Source organism: Spermophilus citellus, assembly GCF_964194105.1.
Source record: "Spermophilus citellus genome assembly, chromosome: 1".
NCBI lineage: Eukaryota > Metazoa > Chordata > Mammalia > Rodentia > Sciuridae > Spermophilus > Spermophilus citellus.
Window position 1 is genome coordinate 125,762,597 of NC_138182.1, and position 14,287 is coordinate 125,776,883.

Here is a 14,287-nt window from a genome sequence, read left to right on the forward strand (position 1 = left end):
GGCCATTTATTATCTGTGTCAACTTAAGCAGCTCAACCTTGACATTTCTGGGCTTGTTTCCTGAAAGTTCTGGAGAAGATTCATGCGCGATTCCAAGTAGATGTTTTTTTTTTTTTTCTTTATCCTTTAATTTCTCTCTTTGCAAACAACCTAAAGTGTTGGTGACTTGCCAGGGAACCGTCTATAGATTTCAACACCATGGCTCGAAGGAGACCTTCTGACTTCCACAGAGGTGGTCTGGCTCCTCCATTCAATGATGCGACACCAAGACACACTTCTGGTGGCAGAAGCTGTTCCACGTAGCTTTTCCCACACACCAGGAAGGTGTTTGAGCTCTGCTTCCCTGATGTAGAGGGGGTGGGAGGGACTGACCGTGGTTGGGAGGGCCGAACACGGAAGAAGGTACAACTGAGAAGCAATTTTATCTCATGACTTTGGATGTTTTGGTCAGGTTCTCTTGACTCAGCTCACCAAAAGGACTACAGATAATGCAAGGAGCTGCTATCAGTGGATTCGGCCCAGTCCCCCAAGATGCCTCCACTCCAACCCACCTCTGCCCCTGCTTCTCTCTGTAGGTTGGCCTCTCTCTCTAATCCTGTTTGCCCCATGAAGCTGGAACCATGACCAGATGTAGCTTAATGAGTCACAGAAAAGCATGAGACACAATCCTTATGCTCCACGACCTACTACAATTAACTTAGGGATGATGTTGATAGTCATATGTGGAAACTATGACATCAACCTTTAACATGTGGGGTAGAATTCCATGGAAGGAGAGTAAATACATCAAAGCCTAAAGTGTTTTTAACTATGAAGCCATGGGGAAGAAGGAAGCCCAGGTTGGTGGTGAGAAACTGGATACTACCTACCCAGGGAGACCTTCTGTCTTAGTTTATTTTCTGTTGCTATAACAAAATACCTGAGACTGGATACTTGATAAAGAAAAGAGTTTTTAGTTAGCTTGCAGTCCTGGATGTTCAAGAGCAGGTGGCACCATGATGGTGGGAACATGTGTGGGAGCTTGTGTGAGGGGCAAGTGGTGCACTCAGAAGAGTGTTCAGGGAAGGTGCCAGGCTCCCTTGACAACGACCCACTCTCAGGAATGAATTCAGTCCACGAGACGAGCACTCATCCCCTCTGAGGCTGCAGGGCCCTGACCTCATTACCTTTCACAAGGCAAAAACCATGTCTTAAAGGTTCCACCACCCCAACACTGCAGACTGGGAGACAAACATCTCCCAGAGGACACATTCAGACCACATTCAAACCCTAGTTCCTGTCTATTGAAAGCCCTTGAAGCCACATGGGTAAGAAAGCGATTCCACGTCCATGGAGGTACAGTATACATAAGAAACAGCCGGGCAAGGACCCGGGAGAGAGGGGAGGATCCTCAGCAGCAGTTGAAGGGGGCTCCTCTCCCCCCATAGGCCCCCAGCATCCCCACTTCCTGGAGAGGCCGTGCACATAGGCATTCCTGGTGGAACTCACCAGCAGAAGGCCAACCTCGCCTTTTTATCTTCCTCTCTGTCTGGGATTCATTCAATTTATATTAGTGGGTCCCTCAAACTGCACTGCAGGGTTGGGGTGCATCTCAGTGGTACAGCACTTGCCTCACATGTGCAAGGCTCTGGCTTTAATCACTAGCACCACAAAAAACCCAACCAACCAACCAACAGAACCAAAAACAAAACCCTGCGCTCTGTGTAGGACTCGCAGTGGGAGATGGGATGTAGTTTGGGATGTAAAGCACTTACCCAACACACAAGAGGCCTTGGGGTCCATCTCTAACCACCCCCCGCCAACACATGCTCAAAAGAGAATATGTGTAAAATGCTGGTGTGCGGGCCCATGCCAGTGTGGTTCTGTGGGTCCAGAGAGGGATCCAAGAGTCTTCATTTAATTTTTTTTTTTGAAACTAGTTCTTGCAATGTTGCCCAGGCTGGCCGCAAGCTTCTGGGCTCAAGCCATCCTCCTGTCTCAGGCGCCTGAGCAGCTGGGGCTGTAGGCATGTACCATGGTGCCTGCCGAGAGTTGGCACCATTTCTTCTTTTTACAGTGTTGGAAATTGAACCCAGGGCCTTGCATATGCTGGGCAAGGGTACTATCAAGGAGCACCAAGAGCCTCCATTTTTACCCAGCTACCCACGTGCTTCTGATCTGGCTTGGTGCAACATACTTCTAGAGAAGCTGCTCAGGATGACATTAGGGAGAGCAAGGGGGACGAGAGTCTGTAGTGGTTGCTGTTTGTCCACAGCTGATTTCTGACTCACTGCAGTCACTTCTGCATGAGAGCATTCCTGATGTGACTCCCCCACAGAACGCTGGCCTGGCTTCTTGCACAATACCACCCGTGCACTCCAAGACCCACAGCACTGAATCTGGGGGTGATGTGGATTAACACTCACAGGAAGAAACTGCAAAGTTGCCTCTCAAGGTTGGTGGGTGGGACTCCACAGGAGAGAGCAGGCATAGAGAACAGTGAGCACATAAGCAGAGTGGGCAAAAGAAGAAAAAAAAAATCCCCTTCCTCCCCCAGACTGGGGATGAGAGAGGAGGAAACGAGAAGAGAGAGAGAGTCCAAAATCAGGGAAACACAGACGGGAGGGATGGCAGAGAAAAAGCAAGAGGGAGGAGATTCTTTTCAAAGGCCACTTTATTGATGGAGACACAACTGGATGGAGTTCTCCGCAGCCCTCCCTCACTCCCATCAGTGGCTTCACGGGGCATCTGAGAGCAGTGTGGCCCATCGCCAGCCTGGGCTGGCTGGATGCTCGGCCAGCTCTGTGCTGCCCACCGCAGTCAGGCGGCCACATAAAACACGTCACAGCTCATGAAGATTCATGGATGCACCTCTCAATCCCAAAAATGGTGTCTTTGCATTTTTTTTTAATATTATACAAAATATGTTAACTAGGAAAGGTTAGCTGTGCTGTGTCATCTGTAGGACGTCTTTTCAGGATTATCGTCCCTCAAACATGACTTTTTATTGCAGGAAAACCTCTAAAAGGTGTGACTGTACAAAAAAAGGAAAAAAAAATCTAGATTTTTAGGAAGAGCAGTAACTTAACACTGCTTTAGTTCATTTAAATTTTCTTTCCCAAAAATACATTCCTAAATATACAAACTATACAATCTTGTCATTTTTAATGCTGGTTTTTTTTTGTATTTTTTTTTTAATAATAACAATAAAACCCAAACTAAAAAATCGGTTCATCTTCAAACCAACAAGAGCTAGAGGACTTGTGACTCAGTACCTTCATATAACACCACATAAATAACTTTAGCCACAGTCAACATTCACAGCGTGGTCAGAGGGACAAAGGGAATACTTTTCTGGCGATTAGACATCATCTGCGGAGAGAGCTGGGATGTTCATCCGAGGCCGGGTGAAAAACGCCATCTTCTCCCTGTAAAGAGGCATCCCTTAGGGTGGGGCTTGGGGTCTCTTGAGAGATGTTTGGTCCAGGATCATTCTTTCTCTTTGGTGCCTCGTGCCTGTTAGCACCCACACGACCACTGGGCTACACCTGCATCTTCGGGGGGCTGCCCTAGATGTTGTAGGATGTTTAGCAACGTCCTTGGCCTCTAACCATGAGTTATCAGTAGCCTTCCAGGGCTCCAGGTGGGATAATCAAAAATGTATGGATAATGGGCATGGTGGTGCACACCTGTAGTTCCACCTACTCTGGAGGCTGAGCTGGGAGGACTCTTTGAGCCCACAGAGTTTGAGACCAGCCAGCATAACATAGTGATATCCTGTCTCAAAAAAAAAGGACACTGCCAAATCAAATGTCCCTTGTAGGGAGCGGAGGGGCTATAAAATCATCCCTGGATGCTGGGCGCAGTGGTGCACCTGGCTCAGGAGGCTGAGGCCAGAGGATCGTAAGTTCAAAGCCAGCTTCAGCAACTTAGCAAGGCCCTCAGCAACTCAAGGAGACTCTGTCTCTTAAATAACAAGGGTTGGGGATGTAGCTCAGTAGTTAAGTGCCCCTGGTACCAAAATAAACAAATAAATAAAAATCCCTGGTTGCAAACCACTGCTTTAGGGGACACTTTTGTATGACCAACCATACAAATCAGAGGCATCTCTGAGTTTGAAAGGGCATTTGGACCTGGGCTCAGTGATACACACCTATAATTCCAGCTACCTGAGGGGCACATATTAATAGTCTAGCCTGGCCAACTCCATGAGATCCCGTCTCAATGTAAAGTAGGGAAAAGTGCTGGGGATGCAGGTCAGGAGTAGAGCACTCAGGTAGCATGTATGAGGTCCCGAGTCCAATGCCCCACACGGCAAGAGAAAGAAAAAGGTCTTAGGGTGACTTCCAGCATTTCTTTGTTTCAGATTCTCCACTTGTTAAAAATTTGAGAGACACCCAAACATACTTAAATAAATTATAGAATATTTTAGATATTTATATTCCACAAAGGGATCTCTTTAGTACATGCACAAATACATGTGCTTTGTCTGGGAAAGACAACAGAAGTCGAAACCCAAGGTCCTTTGTGGGTGGAAAGCCCAAGCTAAACGGCATTTAGGGGCTCCTCTGATATGCCTGAGTCCAGTGTGGCCAGAAAGTGGATCCCTGAGATCCTGACAGGCAGCAGGCAGGGCAGGGAGGCGCTGTGGGGTGGGCCGCTACGCCCCAGGCTGACTCGTCATTCAGCCAATCCTGGGCAATCACCAGTGACAGAAACGCTGGGAGGGGGGGCCTGGAGCAGGTGGCACATTCATGAACAAGAGGATCTAGCGAATTAGCTGGAGTTGTGTGGGGACAGATAAAGACAGGCGGGGGACGTGCACCGAGAAGCCCAGACAGGCAGGGATGCTTGACAGAGGATGAACATCTGTCACGGCATGCGCTACAGCTCTGCTAGAGACCCGTGCAGGAGACTAGTGCAGTGAGGCCGGGGAAGGAGGCCAGGGCTGGTGAGGGCCGCCGACTTACCTGAATGACTGCACTTCTGGAGGCTCCTTACAGCTTTGGCCGCGCAGCCTGTGGACGTCCTTCGCGGCCGCCCTCATCATCTTGTCTGTCTGCAGCTCACCCTTGTGCTCTGTGTGGTCCATCTGGGGGGTGGAGCAAGCAAGGCCTTGAGGTAGTGGAGGCCTCCTGGCCTCTAGAAATGTGTGCTGCCTCATCTAATCCCAGGCCACCCCGGGGGTAAATTTTGTAATTCCTTCTATTTACCAACCAGGAAACTGAGGCTTAGGCATGTCAAGAAATTTCTTTAACATCAAATAAGTGAAACAAGGTGGAAACCCAATTCCAAGTCATGCTGTCATGCATAAGTGCTCTAGGTCCTTTATGATCCTTTTACTGATATAAACCTACGTGAGGGCATTTGAGAAGAGGCCATGGAGAGCAACACACTGTCCTCATGTCATACCCTTGAAAACATGGCACAAAGAGTTTTGGTCAAGGAAGCCATCATTTAAATGGGTTGTTAGAAGAAGTAATAGATGTACTGTTTTTACTATTTGAAAGCACAAGTTTTCTTAGATTGTGTTTTCTTAAGGCAGGGCACATATGTGCCTGTTTTCTCATCTGTTTTTGCTATGACTACCAGGAAGCTCAAAGGTAACAGTAACTACAATTAAGTTACATTAGGTTTGGGATATATTTACTTCCTTCTCCTCCTTAAAGCTTTCTAACTTTCTATTCCCGTCCCCCATGCTCTTCTTATAACCCCATTTATAAATATACAGGGGATTACTAATAGGGAAGAAACAAACATTTTTGAGTTGCCAGTCGGTTTGAAGCTCTTGGACTAGTCCAGATGGAAGAAGTACAGCATCATCTTACTGCCCTAAGTACAGCATCATCTTACTGCTTGTACTGAGAGCTAGGATTTTAGCTGATGGCCCGTGAGATGATCCAGGTAGACCACATTTGTCTGGCTGTGTGAAGAGGGAAGTAGCAAGGTCTTTCTTGCTGTGGTGGCAAGCAGAGAGAGTAGCAGGTATTATTTATTATAAGCAAGTCAAATATGGTCTCTGTATATTGGTCCTATCCTGTTTATTTCTTCATGATAGTCTGGAATCTGCTGGCCTAGAAGTCTGGTGGTGCCCAACTCAAGTTCTCACCTAATTATTTTACATACAGCTCAAGTAAGCGACAGGTCTTTTAGCCACTTAGAACCTTCCTGCTTTGCAAGACCTGCAAAACCGAAGGGAACATCTGCTAAACATGAATGAGATGAGTCTGGACCTCTAAGAGATCCTAAACTGCTCCTGCACTTTGGAATTCTCTGACTCCCAGACTGTTCATCATGTTGCTGAGGGGACATCAACTAGATGTGTAAGTCTCCTACTCATTGGGGGTTTCCTTGCACTGTACCACCAGGTAGCAGTCCCCAACACCTTTGGAATTCTCAGGCTATGAGGGGCTTTGCCTGCATGTAAAACCTGCCAAGAGTGCAGCCCACATAAAACCCACTGTGTGCTACTGCCGCCCTTTGATTCTTTTTCCACAATCAACTGGAAATTGCTTTCGCTCACTACAGCAGGAAACCCTTCACCCAGGCGGGAACTCCAGGGCATCTTGTCAGCACAGAGCCCGGCAGATCAGCTCTCATCTCCTTAGCGGGGTGTGGGGCCGTGGGGCTGCCCACTGGGACTGCCCAGCTGGACAGCCACGGTCAGGGTCCTAGCTTTACCATGTTGAAGCGCATGTCGGGCTTGGATTAGGTTCCGGATGTGCATGAGCAAGGAGGTAAGGCAAGGGAACGCATCAGTCCTAAGGACTCACACAAACTTGTCAGCCCCCCAACAGGCCTCGTGGCCGCCTCAGTGGTGGGCCCCTTTGAGGATGGGAATGAGGGGTTCTTGGACCTAGTGGACCTTGAGTGGGTGTCTTGGGACCCCTGGAAACTGCACTCACCCTCTTCTCTAGCATCCTCAGCAGCAGGCGGAAGCGCTCGTCCTCACGCAGCCACTGTGGCAGCTCCTTCTCCCCGTGGCTCTTGGCTTGCTCCAGCCGCTCCTTGAGCTCCCGCAGCACCGAAATCTCCTGAGTCAGTTGGCTGTGCCAGGTTCGCGTTGCCTGCAGGTCCAGCTCAAGGTCCAGCGAGGTGCGGATCAGGCGCTCGGTGCGCAGGGATTTCACAGAGGAAGGCTGTGGGGCGGTGGGTGTGGTCCCAGTTACCAGCTGGCTCCCCCCAGCGAGGCGCGTGGCGCTCCCCCTGAACCCCAGATCCTCTCCCTTGCTTATCAGCAGGCGCCACCTCCTTTTAAATGTTCTTGTCCTCCTTTGGAGCCCTGATAGATGCTCCGGCTATGCGGCTTATATTTATTGGGCATCTACTGGGTCCCTGGCACCAAGTTTGGGAATTTATGTCCATTGTCCCATCTCATCTTCACAACCCAACTCTTAGGATCTGCACTTCAGATGAGGCTCACGGTGGTTAAATCACAGAGCTGAAGTCAAGCTGAGCCTGTCCCCTGTGGTGATGGCAGGCCCCACCCACTCACTGTACAATGAGCCACTTTAAGCCTCAACATTTACACCTGGCTAATGGATGCTGGTCCCTGTCCTGTCCCTGCAATGGTTTCCTCCATGCAGGCCTGATCCCTTGGAGCAGAAGTCGGGTCTTTGCACCTGTATGCTTCTATCTATGGCCCTCTAGTGTTTGTGCAGTCCTGGGTTCATCCCCAGGGCCCTCCTCTTTCCTTAAGGCTTTCCTCCTCTGCCACATCCAGTCTATCTGGTTTGTGGGCATACCAGGGACAGGAATGTCACCTGAACCTGGTCAATCAGGATCTCAGTGCAGGGGTGAGTATGCTGTCTAAGCCCAGCCAATAATAATCACTGCTGGCACTTTGTTCAACCACTTGGAACAAAGGCAACTTCTTTACACAGAGGTTGCAAAGGCAGCAAGATATACCTGGAACTGATATAACATGGTCATCTTTACCATCATATGGGGTGATCCTGCTTAAGAATTGAGCTATCTGGTAGGAGCAGTGATAATTCAGGGGAAATGAAGTCTGACGACATTATTTCAACTGCTGGATTAATCCAAGCCTGAAGCTAGATTCGTGGCACAGATTTTCCTTTCTTTCTTTCTCTCTCTCTCTTTTTTTTTTTTTTTGTGTGTGTGTGTGTGGCACTGGGGGTGGAACCCAGAGCCCTGCATGTTCTAGGCAAGCCTCTACCACTAAGACACTTCCCCAGTGTTACTGTTTGGGTCTTAAATGTCCCCTAAAGTCCCATGGGCTGAAGGGTTGGTCACCAGCCTGTGCTGCTATTGGGAGATGACAGAACCTTCGAGAGGTGGGCTGAGTGGAAGGACTTGAGGTCGCTGGCAGTGTGCCCTTCGGGGGGATACGGAGACCCCAGCCTTCCCTACCTCTCCCTTTTGCTTCTGGGCTGCCATGAGGTAAGCAGCCTTCTCTGCCACATGTCCCTGCATGATGTACTGTGCTGTCACAGGTCCAAAAGCAACAGGACCAAGTGACCATGGGTTGAAACCTCTGAAAGTGTAACCCCAAATAAACCTTTCCTATTTTCAAGTAAAGAGTCCAGCTATTTTGTCCCAGCAGCAGAAACCTAACTGAGATACCCAGCCTAGACTTTTCCATTAAATGGGACAGTAAATTCCCTCGTTTGTTTTTGAGGTGTATTAGAGTTGGGTTCTTTCGCCATCTGTATGCAGAAGATCTTTATTAACACAATCATCAACTCTCCCTCCATCAAAACTAAAGAATGACTAAATGGCTGTGAGAGGCAGAATCCTCAGATGGCTCCCAGTATTTCCAACTTTAATATTCTTGCCCTATATAATCTCCTTCCCTTCAGCGAGGATGTGATGGGATATGTCACTGGGTGACTAATCAGTTGACTTTGAGTTAATCAAAAGGCAGATTATCCCTGATGGGCCTGACCTTATCAGGTGAGCCCTTAAAAGACCGATTGAGCTCTTCTTCCTGGCTGGGTGACTCTGCTGGCCTTGAAGAAGTGATGCATGTTACAGAGAGGGTCACATGGCAAAGACCTAAGAGTGACTTCCAGGAGTTGAGAGGGGCCTGTGGACTGCAGCTAGTAGGGAAACAAGGAACTGATTCTGCCAACAACTTGAAGGAGCTTGAAAGCAGCCCTTTCCCTGGTCAAATCTCCAGATCAGGATGCAGTCAACACCTACACTTCAGCCTGCTGAGACCCTGAGCAGAGGACTCAGCTAACTTGTCGCCCAACTCCTGGCCCACAGAAACTGAGGTCATAAATATGTATTATTTTAGGCTGGTAAGTTTGTGGTAACTTGTTATACAGCCTTACAAAACAGACACAATGACCAATAAAGGGGTTTGAGATATGGTATAAGAAACACTACTAGGAGACCTCTCCTCACCTTGCAGGGCTGACAGGTACAGTTTCAGGAACATAAACTAGCTCCATGCAGAGGTTCTAGAATGCTTCTCTAGGGTGAACATTATCTGGTCTGTGCTTATAAATGAGGGGGGGGGCGGGCAAAGGAGCCCAGCTGAGTGATCTATGCGGCTCAAGTTCTCAGAGCAGCTGTTGTGCTTTGCTGTCACCAATGTCCAGTCTTGCCTGGTTGGGCTGTCACAGAGGCACAGTTCAGGCAGCAAGGAGAAGCATGGACCCAAGACCTGAGCCCGGTCTCTGGACTCTGCTGTTCTTATGGGCTCAGACCCACCATTGGGGAGCCCCTGAGTGGACCATCCCCTGGCTAAGGGCAGGATCTGTAGGGCCTGCCTGGAAGGGAGTAGTAGGAGCAGGGGGTCAGGTAGGAGTTGCGCAGCAATGTTTCTGCAAGAAGGGCTGAATCCCTCACAGAGCTGAAAATGTCGTTCCCAGTCTAATGACTTAGATTGACGGTGAGTGTGGGCTCGGAATCTTCATCGTGAACAGGATCTGAGACAGCAGATGGAGCAGAGGACCCCGGGTGGAAAGGTGGCCTGTCACCTGAGACCACGTCCAAAGTGCCACCCTGCCTTTCCCTCACACGTTCTCTGCACTGCTTTCCCTCTTCTGCCCTCTCTGCTGCCTCTGTAACTTGCTGCGGACAGGGAGAAAGGTGGCACTAGGCAATGAAAAGACTACATTTTTGTGTGTGCAGTGCTGGGGATGGAGCCCAGGGCCTCATGCATGTTAGGCCAGCACTGCGCCAGAGTCACAGCCCAGCCCCGGATCCACTCCCGATTCTGGCTGTCCACTGGCAGGCCTGTAGGAGAGGTGGAGGGCCTTCCCGGTCTCAGGGTGAGGTCTGCTCTCCTCTCTGGCTCTTTCTTTAATCTCTTTCTGACCTTCGGGCTCCTGGGTTTCTTCTGGTTCTGCAAACGCACCAGACAAAGGTGCTTCCCAGCCATGTTGAAAGGGGAGCATCTCCTGTAGTCCTGTGGTCAGAGTCCTAAGAAGGGGTCCCTCCTTTTTTGAATGCCACCCCCTAATCTTTCAGCCCAGTTGCACTGGGGCCTCTTCCCTGTGCCCACCTGATTCCAGGAGGTGCTGAGCATGATTCCATCAGACCAGGTGACCATGACATCTGGGTTGGTTCCTAGTGACTTTGATCACCCAGGTGGTCAAGCACACATACCCCTGGTCTCACCCATCTGTCCCAATCATAAGGCTACGGTCACCCTTGGGCTCTTTCTCCAGTGCTACACAGGTCTTGTTGCTCCCAAACTTCCATTTGCAAATGCCACCACGCTGTGAAGACAATGCCCTTCAAGCCAGTGGCCAAGGAGAAATGGCCACTCATGAGGGCATGTGTGGGCAGGATGCAGGCCTTCTGGAAATAAAGGCGGAGTGGACAAATAGCTTCTGGTGGCTCTTACCCGCTTCATCCTGACGCTGCGCCGCTCCAGGGAGTTTCGCACAAAAGGTGGCTTTTTGGAGAGAGTAGAGCTGTCACTGTCGCTCCGATTCAGCTGCCAGAGAAAAGGGAAGTCAAGCATGGTCAGAGCACACTCTGGAAGGAGTGCTGGGGCCTGCAGGGATGTTCGGTCGTCCACTCTGCCCCATCCTCCCTCTCCTCGTGCATACACCCCGTTGCCTATTCTGAGCTCGCTGTGGGCTCCCTTTTCTTTATTCGCAAACCAGCACCCCACAAACACTCACTGAGCGTGTCTGCATGACGCTTGCTGCTCTCTGCATGACGCAGCATGAGAGAGTCCTGCGACAGCCACCGTGATGGGAGCACCACCACTTTACAAACAAGGGCACAGACTGTGCCTCAGATTGGTGAGCTGACGAACACCCAGCAGGGTTTGACAACATCAGTGTCACCATAGGACATCCTGTCCCCTTGACTTGTGACACAAAGGGCTGTTTGCGTCACCTCTTCCCTGTCACCCACAGAACCCACCTTAGCTGGCTCAAATAGAGCCACTATCAATGCTGACATCTGAAGGCTGGGGGTGTAGCTCAGTCTGAGTGCTTACCTAGCATGCTGCAGGCCCTGGGTTCCACCCCCAGCACGGTAAACCAACACTCCACAAACACAAACAAAAAGCCCAGCTCCAAGGTAAAGCCTGGGGTCTGTATCCTTGGAGTGGTAGGCAGACAGGGGCTGGAAGGGTTAAACTGATCATAATTCTCCTCCTGCAGGATCCCCCAGTCACTTAGTCACTTCCACTCCCACACGGGGCTCGGATTCTCATTCATGGTCAGAAATCAGGTGTCTGGTCCAGAAGGGATGCTTTTCTACTGAGGGTGTCATCCCCGCTCCCAAGGACCAGAGAGGACTGTTGACAGGAGGTGAGAGCAGGTGGGGCTCCTTTCCCAAGCTGTTTCCACAGTCGCCAGGGCTGGCCCAGGCCAGGCTACTGCACCTGTCTGTCTGTCTGGCAGCTGTCAGTTCTCTGCGGCAGGCCTCTCCAGAGAAGCCTCTGGTGTTTTCATATTTGTGGTTATTGATTATTACTAATGATAGTGGCATTAATAGTCCTGCTGAGCTGATGAACATTGCAACTTTAAGGACGCAACTGGTGAAACTGGTATTGTGCCAGACAGAGCCTCAACCACAACCAGAAACAGGATGGCAGATGCTAACACCAATGACAGCTACTTGGATAAGCACCTGGTCCACTTAATCCTCAAACTATGCCAATGATGGTCCAGAAGAGAAAGATGCTTTTACAGGTCACAAGCCAGAGCTCTTCAAACCAAGAGCTCAAGGCCTACTGGAAATGCCAGGGTCATGCCACTTCTGGCCCCAGCTGCATGTAGGGCTCAGGAATGAAACCAGTGTGCAGATGGAAAGAGATCATTTCAACAGCTGGGGTAGATTTGTAGGGATGGAATGGCTGTGTGCGGTTCCAGAAGGGCGCTATATCCCACACTGGGCAAGTCGAACACAGCACTGGAAGAATATGTGTCACACCCACCAGAAATGGGTATCAGATAACTGACCTTTCAGCTGTGACTGTTGATGTTTCAAGGATCGTGTTGTAAAAGAGAAGGGAAAGCTACATTAAGTTCTTGAACTTTGCTCATTTCCAGATTTCTTTTTCTGGGCACTGGGGATTGAACCTAGGGATACTCTACCACTGAGCTACATCCTCAGTCCTTTTAATTTTTTTATTTTGAGACAGGACCTTGCTTGCTTGCTTAGGACCTCACTAAGTTGCTGAGGCTGGCTTTGAATTTGTGATCCTCTTGCCTCAGCCTCCTAAGTCACTGGGATTACAGGCGTCCACCACCATGCACAGCTATGACCAGATATTTTAATGCACTTCATCTCATACATGGCTGAGGATATCACTGCCTCGTTATTACTTCCATTTACAGCTAGGGAAACTGAAGTAGAGAGAGGGACAGTAATTTGAAGTCACAGGGAGCCTGTTCAGGGATGAGAATTTTGGAGGGACTGGATCCACTGGTCAAAGTGGGTCAACCAGCAAATGGGAAAGTACAGCTGATAAACACCTGGGTGTCGTAGAGACCTGTAATCCACTATCCCTATCCTAGGGGACTTCAAAGTTAGGTGTGACCCCAAGCCAGGGAACCTAACCATGGGACATAGGACATGCTAAGGAGCCAAGAAAGAAACCACCCAGGAGGCAACACTTATTGTACAAAGGTATGACATGGGCTAGGAGAAGGGGCTGCTCACAACTGGAAGCCCCTCAGGTGGTGGCTCTAGGTAGTAGAAAGCTTACAGGTGCTGGGCTTTGCACTTAGCACCTGTGTGCCCTGGACCAAAGTTCTTTGACATCTATTAAATGAGGTGGACACAACAGGCCTTGCAGGGAGATTTGTAAGATTAGTTTTTTTTTTTTTTTTGCAGAGGAGGGAGAGGTGTTGTCGAGAGCATTTGAAATCCCATTCTGTGGATGGGCAAATCCACCTCATGATTCTCAGTGGGAAACAGCACCCTCCCCAAGCCCCAAGCCTTGCTTTCATAGCTTCCCTTCCAGTGAGAAGGAGGACAGGACTAAGCTGTCACCTGCATGCACCCTACCTTAAGTTCTGAATCACAGCCTGGGTCGCTGGACCCAATTCTCTGTTATTGTGCCATTCAAATTTAAACAAGGTCCTCTCTTGCGCTACATACACAGCATGCTTGTCAGTATCTCAGGGAAAGGCCATTAGTGAGGAGCAGTGGCAGTGGCAATAGCAGCAACTAGAGGTGGCCAGTGGGGACAGAAAACTGGGGAGGCTTCAGCACAGCAGTCCCCCCCCACCTTGGGGATCTATTCCAAGACTCATCATGGATGCCTGAAAGTCATGGGTAGTACTAGACATAGTATATAGACAGCATCTTTCTTACACCTACATACCTGTGATAAGAGTTCATGTATAAATTAAGCACAACAAGACATTAACAATAATTTACTGTAAGATTTAGCAATCTGAGAATACAATAGTCTTCCTTTCCTTATTAAGAAGAGAATGTTCACCTTTTCACTGAAGGAAGCAGTTCACAGCTTTCCTTTGTCCAATCTTAATGGCCAGCAACACTGCTCTTGCATTTTAGGGCCATTATGAAGTCAAATAAGGGTTTCTTAAACATAAACACTGCAGTAGCTGACAGTTGAACTGGTAACAGAGATGGCTACTAAGAGACTCATGGGAGAGGGTAGTGTATACAGCATGGATACGCTGGAAAGGGCAGTAAGACTGGCTGGGCCACGTCCTGCAGCGCATTGTATTATCCTCACCTGGTTGGCTTTGTGGTGTACTTTTACCTGTGGTCTGGTCTGCCTTGTTCCTATCTGATTTCTCAGGCTGGTTATACATCCTCACAATACATATGTGAACTACCTAATTTCAAAAAATTTCCACCACATATTCTTCTCAGTCTGTTGCCTTGGTGGTAG

The 14,287-nt window shown here is 49.3% G+C and overlaps 1 protein-coding gene across 1 annotated transcript in view; it reads right to left on the reverse strand.

Moving 5' to 3' along the window:
• Window positions 1-3,289: 3,289 nt before the first annotated feature.
• WWC1 (WW and C2 domain containing 1) overlaps window positions 3,290-14,287 on the reverse strand; it is a 143,525-nt gene continuing 132,527 nt past the window's right edge. The window contains exons 19-22 of the mRNA XM_081296533.1: window positions 10,802-10,894; window positions 6,885-7,118; window positions 4,950-5,071; window positions 3,290-3,407 (exon numbers count right to left, since the gene is read on the reverse strand). Of these exons, the coding sequence (XP_081152659.1) occupies window positions 3,341-3,407; window positions 4,950-5,071; window positions 6,885-7,118; window positions 10,802-10,894 (516 nt within the window). The 3' untranslated portion in view covers window positions 3,290-3,340. The remainder of the gene's footprint in view (window positions 3,408-4,949; window positions 5,072-6,884; window positions 7,119-10,801; window positions 10,895-14,287) is intronic.